This window comes from Nerophis lumbriciformis, linkage group LG05 (assembly GCF_033978685.3).
Source record: "Nerophis lumbriciformis linkage group LG05, RoL_Nlum_v2.1, whole genome shotgun sequence".
Taxonomy (NCBI): Eukaryota; Metazoa; Chordata; class Actinopteri; order Syngnathiformes; family Syngnathidae; genus Nerophis; species Nerophis lumbriciformis.
The window spans coordinates 46,190,333-46,207,892 of record NC_084552.2 but is presented as its reverse complement, the minus strand read 5'-3'; the positions used below and the strand labels follow the sequence as shown (position 1 = coordinate 46,207,892).

The following is a 17,560-nucleotide window of genomic DNA, read 5'->3' as shown; positions in this document are numbered from 1 at the left end:
CAGAGGGGCCCAAGCCCACTTAAATAATAATACTGAATTATTCATCTTAATCTTGATTTTAATCATATTCAATAATCATATCTAACCTGATAACTGTTTAACAGGATAAACCTTATCGAATTCGTTTAAACAATGTGTTAATCACAAAAGATTAATATCAATGCTTAGGTCAGGCTGATTACAAAAATAAACACTAATGAAATATACTTTTAAAAAAAAAGGGAAAAAAGACTCATGAAAAAATGATGAATCCTTTCTATACAATTAAAGGTGCTGTTTGCAACTTGCTCACAGTTACATTTTTCAAAGCAAAAATATAACGAGAACACCATTGGCCAGCTTGTGTAGTGGTTTAACAGAACATGTTTGTGATAAAACGGTCTTTGTTTATGTTTGTGTTGTAAAACATTTTACCAGCCCGAATAAAATGATTGGTGTTTACAGCGGTCACTCGCCCGGTCTCATCAATACGTACGCTCAGGGAGTGCGTGCACACATACAAAAGCAGTCCAAGGGAAGCAACGAACAATTTGCAGTCATGTTGTTGTTATGATAGAATATACAGTACAGGCCAGAAGTTTGGACACACCTTCTCATTTCAATGTGTTTTCTTTATTTTCATGACTATTTACATTGTAGATTGTAACTGAAGGCATCAAAACTATGACACCTGTGAAGTGAAAACCCTTTCAGGTGACTACCTCTTGAAGTTCATCAAGAGAATGCCAAGAGTGTGCAAAGCAGTAATCAGAGCAAAAGGTGGCTATTTTGAAGAAACTAGAATATAAAACATGTTTTCAGTTATTTCACCTTTTTTTGTTAGGTACATAACTCCACATGTGTTCATTCATTGTTTTGATGCCTTCAGTGACAATCTGCGATGTAAATAGTCATGAAAATAAAGAAAACGCATTAAATGAGAAGGTGTGTCCAAACTTTTGGCCTGTACTGTACATGCAATGACAGCTAACACTAGCTATCCAAATGTATATTATTAGCCAACAACACCTATAAGCTTAGTGCTCGTCCATATGTTATGTGCGCTTGTATTTACGTCATTATGTCCTAGCAGCCGGAAAAGGTTAGGATATACTGTGTAAAATACATTGGAAAGTTAACTGTCAGGCTTGTCACTGACAGTTTGGTTATGTTTTGGTTTTTCCTCTGTTTGTGTTATTTCCTGTCAGGGCTCTTATTTTGGTTCCTTTTCCTGCACGTCTCCCTGAGCACTTGTTTTCCTCACCTGTACCTGATTGGCAGTCTGGCAAACCTGGTGGCAATTGCCAATATGGCTACTATTTATACCTGCCTCGCCCTCCAGTCAGTGCTGGAGTATTGTATGCTGTGGACTGTTTGCTGTCTCCAGTTTTCCCTGGTTCCTCGTCTCTTGATTGCCGTTTCCTGTATGCTGGTTCCTGTTAGCTGTTCCTGATTCCTGTTGTCCTGCATTTTATTTTTGACATTAAAAAGTCATGTTTTCCTGCACCAAGCCTGCCATCTCTGCATCTTGGGGTTCGTCACCAACAATTCCCGACATTAACGTCCTCTAGACATCTGTGTCAATGTTTCAAACAGATGCTTTAAGCCAGGGGTCACCAACCTTTTTGAAACCAAGAGCTACTTCTTGGGTACTGATTAATGCGAAGGGCTACCAGTTTCCATCCATCCATTTTCTACCGCTTATTCCCTTCGGGGGGCGCTGGAGCCTATCTCAGCTACAATCGGGCGGAAGGCGGGGTACACCCTGAACAAGTCACCACCTCATCACAGGGGCTACCAGTTTGATACACACTTAAATAAATTGCCAGAAATAGCCAATTTGCTCAATTTACCTTTAACTCTATGTTATTATTAATAATTAATGATATTTATCTTTGTGGAAACACTGATCATCTTAATGATTTCTCACAATAAATATATATAGAAACAGATAAATATCAATATGCAACACTTTATTTTTATATTTTGTCTAAGTGCACATTTTTCAAATTGAACATTTTCAAATGATCACTTCTAAGACAGTCTTGTGAAATCACAATATCCCATTTTAACTAGCTAGCCACTAACATTTTTTTAACAAATTATGAATTACTTTGCACCATGTTTGTACAAATAATAACTCATGTAAAATACAAAAGTAAACTCTCAAATTTTTAAATAAATCATGTCACACTTTGAACTGGACACCAAATCTGTTATCTGTTTCTTTGTCAGTTAGTGAAGACCAAGTCTTTAAAATATTTTCTTGGATTTTCAAATTCTATTTGAGTTTTGTCTCTCTTAGAATTAAAAATGTCGAGCAAAGCGAGACCAGCTTGCAAGTAAATAAATACAATTTAAAAGATAGAGGCAGCTCACTGGTAAGTGCTGCTATTTGAGCTATTTTTAGAACAGTGCAAATGAAAATACTTTAGTCATCATTTTTGCCCTTAACAAACTTTAAACAGACTTTAGCTCCAGACTTCTGTGTGTTTGATATTGTTATTACTGCTACACATGGTGTGAAAGTGTTTTACAACTGAGTACCTATGGGGCCCATACAGACCACAGTTACCATGAATTGATTAACGTGGACCCCGACTTAAACAAGTTGAAAAACTTATTGGGGTGTTACCATTTAGTGGTCAATTGTACGGAATATGTACTGTACTGTGTAAACTGTACTGTTTCATATAATGTATTTTCTTCATTTGCAATCTACTAATACAATTTTCAATCAATCAATCAATCAAAGCTGAGAAACAGATATATTTTATGTACGCTCGCTGCCCCGGTCCTATAATTAAGACACACGTGGTGTGTTAGGTTAAATACGATCTTCCACTGTATTTTAGGATCGCGTACATAATTAACCTTAATTGCCATTCATACATTCTTGTCTGGTGTGTTTCCGGGAGGGTTTTTTTCTCGTGTAAAATATGTGCCTTGGGTAAAGTAACGTGTACTGAGGTGCGCTTCAACCGGATGTCGAAGCAGGGATTTCCAAGCCTCCGTGAAGGCAGCAGCGTTTACTTGGTCGGAGAGTGAGAGAGAGAAAGAGAGAGAGAGATAGGTTCACTCCATCCTCATCCTCACACACACACACACACACACACACACACCCAAATACACGCACGAATCCACAGTGACACGCGAAAGGAGGAATTACACAGCGGTTTCCGAGCTCCGTTGGCAAAACATCAGCGGGTAGGCGCTTTTGTTTCTGTGCTCATCAGCTGTGCTCCTCCATGACAGCAAATGGCAGCTATCGCCTCTAATCTGCTTGATTCCGTCTATTGTCATGGGATGAGGGGTGGAGAGGTGCTTTGTTAGAATTGGCTTGTCTTCCTTCCCTCTGCTGAGGAGGATGTGTGGTGATGGTGATGATGGTGATGGTGATGATGATGATGGTGGTGATGATGATGATGATGTTTTCTGGAAATGGAATCCCCCAGGTACAAAAGACAGCAAACTGTACGCACTTCATGTTTGATGCCAAACAGAAGCCGACATGACGGAAGGCTAATGTTTCTTTATGGCCTATTGATTTACTACTGTACATCATTATGCATGCACGGCCCTGCAATCCACTGCAATCTGCCCCCCCCCAGCAGTAATAATAAGACTCTGTAAATGGGGGACGGAGGCAGAGGACATGTTCAAATCATTCCGTGGAATAATTGGATGAAAATGTTTCAGTGTTAATATAAGTCATGATCCAGCAATATTTTGTACACGTTGCTGAGTAATGAATGATGCATGTTGGTCGGCCTGGGCGGATGGGGGGGAAGGGGGCATCTGTTTACAGTAACAGTCCGGCGTTTTTATGTTCTATTTATTGTAACAGACAAAACAACAATTTAAAATACTCAAAATGCATTAGTTATATTTAGACTCATCCAAAACATCAGCTCTTACTCGCCGGCATTAGCTTATAGCTACAGATGGACATAGTTAACTTTGTTTTCCAACCATTGAAGGAAAAAGTGAGTGTGTGGGACAGGGACAGAGAAGAAGATAATATTATCCATCCATCCATCCATTTTCTACCACTTGTACTTTTCGGGGTCGCGAGGGGGTGCTGGAGCCTATCTCAGCTACACACTGGACAAGTCCCCACCTCATCGCAGGGCCAACACAGATAGACAACATTCACACTCACATTCACACACTAGGGCCAATTTAGTGTTGCCAATCAACCTATCCCCAGGTGCATGTTTTTGGTGGTGAGAGGAAGCCAGAGTCACGAGGAGAACATGCAAACTCCACACAGAAAGATCCAGAGCCCGGGATTGAACTCAGGACCTTCGTATTGTGGGGCACATGCACTAACCTCGTGCCGTGCGTGCGGATGATATTAGATTAATTTAAAAAAAATTATAATCAAAAACAGGCCCAAGCGTCTCGCCTTTTTTGTTGTCGAGCGTATCGTATATTTACCATACTGAAGCAGAATGTGTCTAATGGCAGTCAATAATGTTATATTTAAAAAAAAAATTAAAAAAAAGGCTGTCTATCTGTGTTGGCCCTGCAATGTGGTGGCGACTTGTCCAGCGTGTACCCCGCCTTCCGCCCGAATGTAGCTGAGATAGGCTCCAGCACCCTCCATGACCCCGAAGGGGATAAGCGGTAGAAAATGGATGGATGGATAATAATAAAAAAATGGATCCTTTAGAAATATGGAAAAACTGCTGATGGTGTGTTTGACTGAGAAGCAGCTGGAAGGAGATGTCGTAAATGTTCACTCTAATTGCTAAATAAATGATAAATGGGTTGTACTTGTATAGCGCTTTTCTAGCTTCAAGGTACTCAAAGCGCTTTGACACTACTTCCACATTTACCCATTCACACACACATTCACACACTGATGGAGGGAGCTGCCATGCAAGGCGCTAACCAGCACCCATCAGGAGCAAGGGTGAAGTGTCTTGCTCAGGACACAACGGACATGACGAGGTTGGTACTAGGTGGGGATTGAACCAGGGACCCTCGGGTCGCGCACGGCCATTCTTCCACTGCGCCACGCGGTATTGCTGTACATTATTTCACAAAACTGTTGGTGCTACATTCAGTTGCATTGTTTTTAAACAATATTTCTTATCTAAAAGTTAGTTTTTCCTGTTTAACAGGCGTGTTACGTGTTAAAAGTGTTATATTTTGGGGGGCTGCACCAATTAATTTGATTTCAATTAGTTTCAATGGGAGGTGTTGAATAGATAGACAAGTGTTTTGCGTTAAGAGCTCTGTCACAGAACCAATTCAACTTGTAAATTGGGGTACTATAGGTCAGTGTTTTTCAACCACTGTGCCGCAGCACACTAGTGTGCCATGAGATACAGTCTGGTGTGCCATGGGAGATTATGTAGTTTCACCTATTTGGGTTAAAAATATTTTTTGCAAACCAGTAATTATAATCCGCAAATAATGTGCCGTTGTGGAGTGTCTGTGCTGTCTAGAGCTCGGTAGAGTAACCATGTGATATTCTTCCATATCAGTAGAGGGAAGCAGGTAGCTAATTGCTTTGTAGATGTCGAGAACATGGTTTGTTGTTTGTCGTGATCACAATATACGGGAGGCACTGTGTAGGTAAAAAGGTGTCTAATGCTTAAACCAAAAATAAAGAAAAGGCGAGTGCCGCTAAGAAAAGGCATTGAAGCTTAGGGATGGCTATGCTAAACGAAGCTAAAACTGAACTGGCTCCAAAGTAAACAAAAACTGAATGCTGGACGACAGCAAAGACTTACAGCGTGTGGAGCAGACGGCGTCCACAAAGTACATCTGTACATGACATGACAATCAACAATGTCCACACAAAGAAGGATAGCGTCCGCACAACTTAAATCGTCTTGATTGCTAAAACAAAGCAGGTGCGGGGAATGTTCAAGGAAGACATGAAACTGCTACAGGAAAATACCAACAAATCAGGAAAAGCCACCAAAATGGGAGCGCAAGACAAGAACTAAAACATGGCACACAGGAAAACACCAAAAACCACCAAATAAGCCACGGCATGATGTGACAGGTGGTGACAGTACACCTACTTTGAGACAAGAGCTGTAGTGATGCATGCTTGGTTATGGTTTAAATTCATATCCAACAATTGCGAGAACGACTTTTTAATTGTCAATATCGGCTGCTGAGTTTCATTTTTCAAAGATTTCTACTAGTTGTGTGCCTCGGGATTTTTTCAATGAAAAAAATGTGCCTTTGCTCAGAAAAGGTTGAAAAACACTGCTAAAGGTTACAAATGAATTGGTTTTTATTGTCGATTAAGAGCAATGATACTTGATCGTGGTTTAGATATGTCAGATGGTCAGCAAAGTTGAAAAACCATCTCAGGATGGATTTTGGTCGGAAAAAATCCCCAAAGCAGAATATTTCTACTTGCACCTGTATAGATGCTGTTGTTGGATTTATATTCAGCATTTGTCATCCTCCAAACACTTCAAGTCCACTTGATACCAAAGTGCTCAATCCTGGTGTCATTTGACCCCATCACATTCTCCAAAGTCATGTGTTTTTCTTGGTGACTGTGCTCTCAACTCCAGCGAGAATATTGATCAGTTCCTCCTTGGTACTTCTGGGCCGCTCTCTCCCCTTTCCAACAAGCATCCTTACCTCACCAGGTGAAATCTTGCATATACTGTACATATTTATTTCCTTGAATCAACACAAGTTAATTTTATAACATTTATCTAATGCCTTTCTCCATTAAAAAAAATAACCATGAAAGTGCTGCATTGTTCCTACAATTGAAAAGGGGATAAACTTACACAATTATCAGTGGATCGAAATACAAAACTCTGGGGAAGGCAGACCTCCTCCAAGGCACATTCATGCCAGTTTGTGTCAAATTGTGCACCAAAGTCTGAATGGTGTGGTTATGGCAGCTGCAATATTCACTCTTCAGACTTCAGTCAACTAATACCACACGTCAACCTGGGGTTGCTGTGGCGACAACAGAGATGCTATACGAGCAAGAAGTGTTATTTTAGGGTTGGATAGCTCCATATTAAGGAGTGTTTGCATGGATATGTCAGTATAGATGCCAGCTTTTGGGTCACATGATCACTATCTGGGATACGATAATGCACTTTTGGAGGTGACACTTGCACACATACAGTACATGAACTGTTGCTGCTAATAAATCTTCTTAAAGAACTCATGCGGCAATCAGTGATCTATGAGGTCACTTAGCATATCTACCAAATAACTGTCGAGTCATCAGATGCCTCAAATGGGTGTTAAGTTAAATGTTTGCCCTTGTTTCATATTTGGGGAGTCATTTGAAAATGTAAAATGGATGTGAATGTTTTATTTATTTATTAATGTTTAACTTTAATTATTTTTATTTTTATATTATTTTTATTATATTGGCTTCATGCAGCAACAATTATTTCATGATGAGACTAAAGTCTCGTTGTATCTGACTTTTTTCTTACCTTTTCATATGCGCTCCCTGTATTAAAAACATACAAAAAGAAGGTATTTAGATACATTTTGACTCATGATATGATCAATGATACTAAAATTACTACAATATGGTTAATATGTGTTAAGCTAAAACAAAATTGACATCTTACCTTTTGTGGGGCGGTATAGCTCGGTTGGTAGATCGGCCATGCCAGCAACTTGAGTGTTCGATCCCCGCTTCCGCCATCCTAGTCACTGCCGTTTTGTCCTTGGGCAAGACACTTTACCCACCTGCTCCCAGTGCCACCCACACTGGTTTAAATATAACTTAGATATTGGGTTTCACTATGTAAAGCGCTTTAATTCACTAGAGAAAAAGCGCTATATAAATATAATTCACTTCACTTTTCTGTTATAGGTGACAAAGCAAATTGGTGTAATATAATAGCGAATTTTTGCGAAGTAAGAATTCTTATCTAAATATATATTTTTTTATAAGTATTTTCATTGAGCATAGAAAAACCTGTTTACAACCTTGTAAATATGTTTCTTTTTTACATCATTAGAGCTCTCTAAATATGAAAATTCACATTTACACCCGTTTTACCTAGTTTAGTAAACAAATAATAGAAAATAAGACTAGTAATACTCTACTACCGATGGATGGATGGTCGTCCGTCGTAATACATTTAAGACATAAATAAGAGATACTGTACAGTAAAATACAATCACACAGACATGATTTCTTAGTTTTTTATATTTTATCAATTTGCAAAAAATATATTAAAAAAAAAAAACATTTTCATTGTGTGTAGTATTTTGAGGACAAAATGAATTTATTATATTTTGGAATAAGGTTCTAACATACCAAAATGTGGAAAAAGTGAAGCACTGACAATACTTTCCAGATGCGCTGTAACTTAGATTTGCTATTTGAAGTTCATTTAGCCATTTTTATTCTTGGGGCAAAAGATATGTAAATATTTTTTAAATATGCATTTTTTGACTACTAACAAGTTGCAGTCATACGCGAGGATTTAAAAAAAAAAAAAAATTTTTAAAAAGCCGCAAAATTCGAAGCGTGAATTTATGAGGGACGAAGGAGTACTTCATTCCGTATAAAAAAATATTAATATTTTTTTGCTTGGCTGTTTTGTGTTTTTAGAACTAACTCAATTTGTATGTGTTGCTTCTTCTTTTACTTTTGACTGGAGGTGGACGACATATTCACCAAATATCTACAGTAGGCTACATATGATGCCCAGTGGGGTACGTAAAGTTTTTCTACCACCATGCTTTTTTTTTTTAAGTCAAAATCAAGCAACACCAAAATTGTAAAAGTGAGAGTCGTTGAGAGAAGGATAAGACAAGTGTTTATAAAAGTGTCGTGGAGGATTTGCAGAGTGTTACGTGTTACATAATGCCACACACGCACACACACTAACAAACACACACACGTTCTCTGGCAGCCGTTGATGCTTTCAAACATAAAGCAAGATATGTGGGATTTATTAATTATAATATATATATATATATATATATATATATATATATATATATATATATACATATACATATACATATATATATATATATATATATATATATATATATATATATATATATATATATATATATATATATATATATACATATATATATATATATATACATATATACATATATATATATATATATATATATATATATATATATATATATACATACATACATATATACATACATACATACATACATACATATATATATATACAAATGTACATATATACTGTGTTTATATATATGTTTATATTCTGAACAGGTTGATTTGTCACACTATCAGTTTCTTTTTGGTCTTTTTCATCTCTCCATCTTTCTCCCACACACACAGTCACCCTTCCCCACCAGTGGGCGGGCAGAGAGCGGGAGTGTGGGGTGGGGTGAAGCACAGGTATTTATTTCCAAAATTGATAACAAGTGTTAGCATTGTCGCATAGATTTTTCCCGCACAAAATAGTGTGTGTTACAAGATACTAGATGTGATGTTACATACGCGTTATATCGGCCGTTTATGGTCAATTGTTTTATTAAAGTATACTCTAACTTCACACTTTTTGTGCTTCGTACCACAAATGCACTTTGACTTGAACAAAATCATTCAAAACATACATTTTATACCGCTCGTCCCAAGCTGGCTTAAGGCTAAAGGTTGGTATTTTCCTAGCTTGTTTTACAGGAATTTATTGAAGAAATATTGTAAGAACAGTTGTAATATTGGACACCAATTAACACATTAGAATTGGTGAATGGCTTAAAAAGTGACCTGTAATGGGGAAAAAAAGGGTTTTGGAAATTAGCTTGCTTACTTCCATTTTGGAGCAGCCATATCCTATAGGGGAGACGCGTGACTGTCATGATAACCACAACATTTCCTGCTGAGTCCCCACTTAGCAATCAAATGAGCTCATGTCAAGCGACATCGCTGTTTAGAGCCTATTTTAGTCACTATCTTGCTCTAAAAGTCTGCAGGTGCAGCATTATGACGTAATTACACGGACGCTTGATCAATAACATTGGATTGGGTGTCGTCACGTTTTTTTCTCGTCTGTGCTTTAGGTGCGGCAAGGCTTTGAAAAGCGAAAGCAAACAAGGAAACCTGATACCAAACAATCAAAGGCCATTTTGTTCAGCTATATTTTCTCCTCGGCCCCAAAGAGTTGAAGGGTGTAGAAATTTGACCGACTCAGCAACCTCTCTGGCTCATACAATAAACGCTTTAGAAGCTACAGAAGTGTTGTTATGACATACAACAACACCAACAATTGCTAATTATTAGGGCTGTGAATCTTTGGGTGTGCCACGATTCGATTCAATATCGATTCTTGGGGTCACAATTCGATTCAAAATCGATTTTATTTTTTTTTCCAATTCAACACGATTCTCGATTCAAAAACGATTTTTTTTCCCGATTCAAAACGATTCTCTATTCATTCAATACATATGATTTCAGCAGGATCTACCCCAGTCTGCTGATCTACCCCAGTTTTATCAACTGATTGCAATAATGTAAATTTGTTTTAAATATTAAATGAATATGACTTATTTTATCTTTGTGAAAATATTGGACACAGTGTGTTGTCAAGCTTATGACATGCGATGCAAGTGTAAGCCACTGTGACACTATTGTTCTTTTTTTTACATTTTTATAAATGTCTAATGGTAATGTCAATGAGGGATTTTTAATCACTGCTATGTTGAAATTGTAACTAATATTGATACTGTTGTTGATAATATTCATTTTTGTTTCACTACTTTTGGTTTGTTCTGTGTCGTGTTTGTCTCCTCTCAATTGCTGTTTATTGCAGTTCTGAGTGTTGCTGGGTCGGGTTTGGTTTTGGAATTGGATTGCATTATTATGGTATTGCTGTGTATTGTTTTGTTGGATTGATTAATAAAAATAAAAAAATGTTAAAAAATTTAAAAAAAATCGATTTTTAAAAAAATGAGAATCGATTCTGAATCGCACAACATGAAAATCGCGATTCGAATTCGAATCAATTTTTTTCCCACACCCCTACTAATTATAGAAGGCAAATTGGTTGGAAGATGATAAAAACAGCAGATCTTTGGTCTATATTATTTCAATATATTTAGGTTGTGTGTGTTTTAGCACCGCAGCCTTGCAGCAAGTGTGTGTTGTGCGCTTGACTGTTTGACTCCATTATTCTGTAATCTTCCTTTGTCTTCTTCCTTTCATCGTCCCCCCCCCAGCCCATACACACACACACACACACACACACACTTTCTGCCTCCACCCACAGGATGTGACTGTGGCTTGATTAGAAAAAGTGTGGCAATCCATCACCCTGCCAGTGCATAGAGCTTTTACGCATGCGTTCCCAAACTCTCACACACACACACGAACCCTACGACCCTGACTCCCTCCACCATAGCCGTCCTGTTTTCCCCTCCTCTCCTCGCTTCATGACCTCCTCCAGCGACGTGCAAGCTTCTGTGATTTGTTTTCTTTCGCCGTGGAGATGAGCGTCACGTCTCCATGCTCTTCATCCTCCATAGTCACCCCGCCCCCTGCTAGGCTACCTTTGCCTTTTGTGCAGTCCTGGAAAAGACCGGCACCTAAATGACAGAATGTCAGCTGTCCTTCCACTCCTCTTGCTTCCGCTCATCCCGCCTCCTAAGAGTCCACTTTGGCAAAGTGTCTGCTGCCGCTCAATATTCAGTCGGGCTAATGAAATGCCCACCGGCTGCTTGACTCAATCTCAATCCGTCATGTGATGATAAAGCGCTGTTTTCCTTGTCATCATCATTGATCATCATACAATCCAATAACACCTACAGCTACTTCCAGGTGTGGCCTATATGGCTTACATCAGTGTTTTTCAACCACTGTGCCGCGTGCCGTGAGATACAGTCTGGTGTGCCGTGGGAGATTATCTAATTTCACCTATTTGGGTTAAAAAAATTTTTTGCCAACCAGTAATTATAGTCTGCAAATTATGTGTTGTTGTTGAGTGTCGGTGCTGTCTAGAGCTCGGCAGAGTAACCGTGTAATACTCTTCCATATCAGTAGGTGGCAGCCGGTAGCTAATTGCTTTGTAGTAGCGGGAGGCAGCATGCAGGTCAAAAGGTATCTAATGCTTAAACCAAAAATAAACAAAAGATGAGTGCCGCTAAGAAAAGGCATTGAAGCTTAGGGAAGGCTATGCAGAACGAAACTAAAACTGAACTGGCTACTAAGTAAACAAAAACAGAATGCTGGACGACAGCAAAGACTTACTGTGGAGCAAAGGCGGCATCCACAATGTACAACCGAACATGACATGACTATCAAAGATGTCCCCACAAAGAAGGATAAAAACAACAAAAATATTCTTGATTGCTAAAACAAAGTAGATGCGGGAAATATCGCTCAAAGGAAGACATGAAACTGCTACAGGAAAATACCAAAAAAAGAGAAAAAGCCACCAAAATAGGAGCGCAAGACAAGAACTAAAGCACTACACAGGAAAGCAGCAAAAAACTGAAAATAAGTCAGGGCGTGATGTGACAGGTGGTGACAGTACACCTACTTTGAGACAAGAGCTATAGTGATGCATGCTTGGTTATGGTTTAAAGTCATATCCAACAATTGCGACAACGACTTTTTACTGTCAACTGAGTTTCGTTTTTTTAATGATTTCTGCTGGTGGTGTGCCCATACTTGCCAACCCTCCCGATTTTTGAAAATCTCCCGGGGCAACCATTCTCCCGAATTTCTCCCGATATCCACCCGGACAACAATATTAGGGCCGTGTCTTAAAGGCACTGCCTTTCGCGTCCTCTACAAGCTGTCGTCACGTCCGCTTTACCTCCATACAAACGGCGTGCCGGCCCAGTCGCATAATATATGCGGCTTTAAACACTCATGAGTGAATGCAAATCATACTTGATCAACAGCCATACAGGTCACACTGAGGGTGGCCGTATAAACAACTTTAACACTATTACAAATATGCGCCACACTGTGAACCCACACCAAAACAAGAATGACAAACACATTTCGGGAGAATATCCGCACCGTAACACAACATAAACACAACAGAACAAGTGTTGTACGTGCGTACAAATGTTTTAAATTAAAAATTTCTCTAAGATTATATTTCTCCTCTTTTGTTGAGAATCATTGTTGTGTATTCTTGGTTAGCAGATTATAGTTTGCGTTGTGTATAATTTTTTCACTGTGTCGTGGAATTTCAGTATTTTTGATTCAATGAATCAATGAATGTTAGCTACACGCTAACGCAACACTCACTTTTCCACAACAACATCATGCAAGGTTAGCCTATTCACAAAAGAAAAACAGCATGACCAATTGTACGGCTCCCACATCTGCAGGTGACTGATGGATAGTTGGCAGGTTGTTGTTTTTTAGATGTGTAACAAAGCCTGTTTTCTTCTTTTTTACACGTTGGCGGGCTTATTCAGCTGGGGGCACGTATGAAGCGGTATTATGTCCATGAGGAAGGATGTTTTTACTTGATCACAAAGTCAAAAGTGAATGTTTTGAGCTCCTCTTCTCACAAAAGTGGAGCAAACAAGTTAGGGTGATGATAGCTTTTTCTCACACTTGGTGCTTATAAACAGGATCTATTACATATTACTATTTAACATGATTAAAAAGTCACTTTTGCATGGGGATCTTTAAGAATTCAACAATTACTTGCGTTTGGAATCTTAATAAAGAATGCTGCTCTACTTCAGCAAATGTTCCAGCATCATCATCCTCACATTCCCATGATGATTATCCAACCCACTTGCATGGAGGATCAGGCTTATCTGGCTCTGTCATGCTTTCTTTCCGCTGAGTGTGGGCAGTCTCGCCCACTTTATTATTAATAATAGGTTTGAACCTGCCGCGTCAGGACTTAAATGTGTAAACCGAGTCAAAATATCCACTTGGAGCCCACTCGCTTAATGTTGAAATATTATCATTCCTGTCTTTGGAGAGCGCATTGATGGTTTCATTGAACAGTTTAGCTCTGTATGCATTAGAAACGCTTCTTCTGGATTTTGACTGACTGAGTGATTTTGGTCCTTAACAGGTGGTGGCCAGTGGGCATGGTTTTGGAGGGTAGCTCCGAGGCGCTGTGTCCCCCCCCATCTCTGGAGCTGCGCCCATCGTGCAACAAGAGCCAGGCCTCGCCTCCTCTAGGCTCCAGCTCTCAACTTCCGGACGGAGTCTTTACCCAGGACAGGGAGCCTGTCAAGTACGGCGAACTCATCGTCTTAGGGTGCGACACTAAAATCACTTGTCTTTTGTGGGGGGTGGGGGGGTTGGAGTCCTTAATGGAGCAAAAGGCAAATCAATCAGCATGCAGACACGCCATCATCTTGATTAGAGTAACATTGAAAGGTCAGAGGGCCCTTGAAGGCCTTAAAGCTGCAAATGACTCCATTATTACATCACTGATGTAGCAAACGGTATTAGCTTGCACTCCAGTCATGCAGTTAGCTTGTTGATCAAGCCCTCCTTCATTTCATTTCAATCAGGGGTGAACAAACTTTTTCCACTGGGGGTTGCGTACAGAAAAAGGGTTGTGCAAGGGGGCCCTTTATTTTTACTTCATTAGATGCTAAAACCAATGTGTAGCTTTGTTCAAAATATTCTATGTAGTTACTTACATACATGTATATGGATGTGAATTTCAATATATTTAAAAATTAGGGCTGATACATTTGTTTAATCACATTTTAGAATTTGGATTAATCATAGGTTGCATACTTGAACATTTGCTTAAGAAAAGACCCCAATATTTGTACACAAATGCAATTTCATTGTCAGAATTTAACCTTTGACTTCAATGCACATCATTTTTTTGCTTTTGAAGTTCTTTCAGGCTGTGTTTTGGTGTGAAATTTGCCAGCGAGCATCCCAATCGGAGTCTTAAAGTTAAAGTTAAAGTACCAATGATTGTCACACACACACTAGGTGTGGTGAAATTTGTCCTCTGCATTTGACCCATCCCCTTGATCACCTCCTGGGAGGTGAGGGGAGCAGTGGGCAGCAGCGGTGCCGCGCCCGGGAATCATTTTTGGTGATTTAACCCATTTTTATAGTCTTTGGTATGACTAATAGAACTCACAACCTACCGATCTCAGGGCGGACACTCTAACCACTAGGCCACTGAGTAGGTCTCCTCACTCATTTTTGTACTGACGTATGCATTGATCTGATCACTGACCGTGCAGTAAAGCGGTTAAGGTAAAAGAGCTTCCATCCATCCATCCATTTTCTACCGCTTGTCCCTTTCGGGGTCGCGGGGGTACTGGAGCCTATCTCAGCTGCATTCGGGCGGAAGGCGGTGTACACCATGGACAAGTCGCCACCTCATCACAGGGGTAAAAGAGCTGGTACGGTCAAAATGATTTGCTTGATCAATCTAAGTGTGTACATGATTAATGCAATGATTTTTTTGTGATTACCGTATTTTTCGGAGTATAAGTCGCTCCGGAGTATAAGTCGCACCGGCCGAAAATGCATAATAAAGAAGGAAAAAGAACATATATACGTCACACTGGAGTATAAGTCGCATTTTTTGGGGACATTTATTTGATAAAACCCAACACCAAGAATAGACATTTGAAAGGCAATTTAAAATAAATAAAGAATAGTGAACAACAGGCTGAATAAGTGTACGTTATATGATGCATAAATAACCAACTGAGAACGTGCCTGGTATGTTAACGTAACATATTCTGCTAAGAGTCATTCAAATAACTATAACATATAGAACATGCTATACGTTTACCAAACAATCTGTCACTCCTAATCGCTAAATCCCATGAAATCTTATACGTCTAGTCTCTTACGTGAATGAGCTAAATAATATTATTTGATATTTTACGGTAATGTGTTCATAATTTCACACATAAGTCGCTCCTGAGTATAAGTCGCACCCCCGGCCAAACTATGAAAAAAACTGCGACTTATAGGTAATAACATGAGTTGACTTGTTCATTTTAACAGCTCTTATTTCAATCTCTAGCAAAAGTTCAATGTTCCGGGAGTTCATTTCTACAGTGGCTGGCAGGTTGACGCTCCCAACAGAGAAATGATCAAAAAACATTTTAAAAAATGCAAAGGGAAAATGCTGCAATTAAAAAAAGGCAGCAGGATCAAAAACAAATGCAAAAGAAAAATGATGCAAATGCCCTCTTTGAATGGAAAGGTAAACATTTTTCATTCCATCCTTAAAATGTAAAAATCAGTTGCTCTAGAATACTGTACAATATTAGGTCTTTAAAGGTTATTATTCTGCAGGTCTGGCTCACCTGGTTGCCTGGATAACCTCCATTTGGTTTCGTTGTTTGCTTGTGATCATGTTTTGGATCATTTCCTCCCACTTTCCCAAAAATATGAATGTTAGGTTAATTGGCGACTGTACAATATAGAGCTGTGACATTTGCGAGCAAGTCGAGTCTCTTGAACGGCTCTTTTAAGTAAAAGACGACAACCCACTGGCATTTGCGAGCCGTTATTTTAGACAAATTGACTGCGCTGCTTTCATGTGTCAACACCTACCGTATTTTTCGGACTATAAGTCGCAGTTTTTTTCATAGATTGGCCGGGGGTGCGACTTACGCTCAGGAGCGACTTATGTGTGAAATTATTAACACATTACCGTAAAATATCAAATAATATTATTTATCTCATTCACGTAAGAGACTAGACCTATAAGATTTCATGGGATTTAGCAATTAGGAGTGACAGATTGTTTGGTAAACGTATAGCATGTTCTATATGTTATAGTTATTTGAATGACTCTTACCATAATATGTTACGTTAACATACCAGACACGTTCTCAGTTGGTTATTTATGCATCACATAACATACACTTATTCAGCCTGCAGTTCACTATTCTTTATTTATTTTAAATTGCCTTTCAAATGTCTATTCTTGGTGTTGGGTTTTATCAAATAAATTTCCCCAAAAAATGCAACTTATACTCCAGTGCGACTTATATATGTTTTTTTCCTTCTTTATTATGCATTTTCGGCCGGTGCGACTTATACTCCAGAGCGACTTATACTCCGAAAAATACGGTAATATTTACGTGTTTTGATCATTTTAGGATTATGTGGCGCATTCATTTTAAAAAACCATCACAATGTTCACTTTTTTTTAAACATCATTACTGATTACTACTCACTGCAGACTTCTTGAGAGCCAACAAACATAATAAAACATAATTTACTGGACAATGTCTGCTCCCACTGGGATGCAGATTGCTAGAATCTTGTTATATTTAGTTTTAGATGAAAAATTACTCATAATCCTCGCGAAGAAAAGGGTGGTTAAACCAGGTGAGTGGCATGATTTATGATCTACAATAAACTTCACAAGCAGTGAAGTGAGAAAGCAGCTTACCACTCGATGATGTAATTAAACACAAGCTTGTGATCACGGCGCTGTTGTAAATAGTTGTGTGCAACAATATCACTAATACTTGGTTGATATACAAGTCATGAAAAGTAAATGGAGTATTGTTGCCGCGTTTTAGATGTTTTTTATTGGATTTTATGGGCGGAATAGAGGACCTCCCATTGGCTATGCTGTAAGCAGACGTTTACGAGTTATAATTCAATAAAGAAATACATCAGTCGTCA

At 38.8% G+C, this 17,560-nt stretch overlaps 1 protein-coding gene across 1 annotated transcript in view; it reads left to right on the top strand.

Moving 5' to 3' along the window:
• Nucleotides 1–3,054: 3,054 nt before the first annotated feature.
• The window catches only part of peli3 (pellino E3 ubiquitin protein ligase family member 3), a 28,773-nt gene continuing 14,267 nt past the window's right edge, over nt 3,055–17,560 (top strand). The window contains exons 1-2 of the mRNA XM_061960001.2: nt 3,055–3,186; nt 13,995–14,183. Coding sequence (XP_061815985.1) covers nt 14,011–14,183 — 173 coding nt within the window. The 5' untranslated portion in view covers nt 3,055–3,186; nt 13,995–14,010. The remainder of the gene's footprint in view (nt 3,187–13,994; nt 14,184–17,560) is intronic.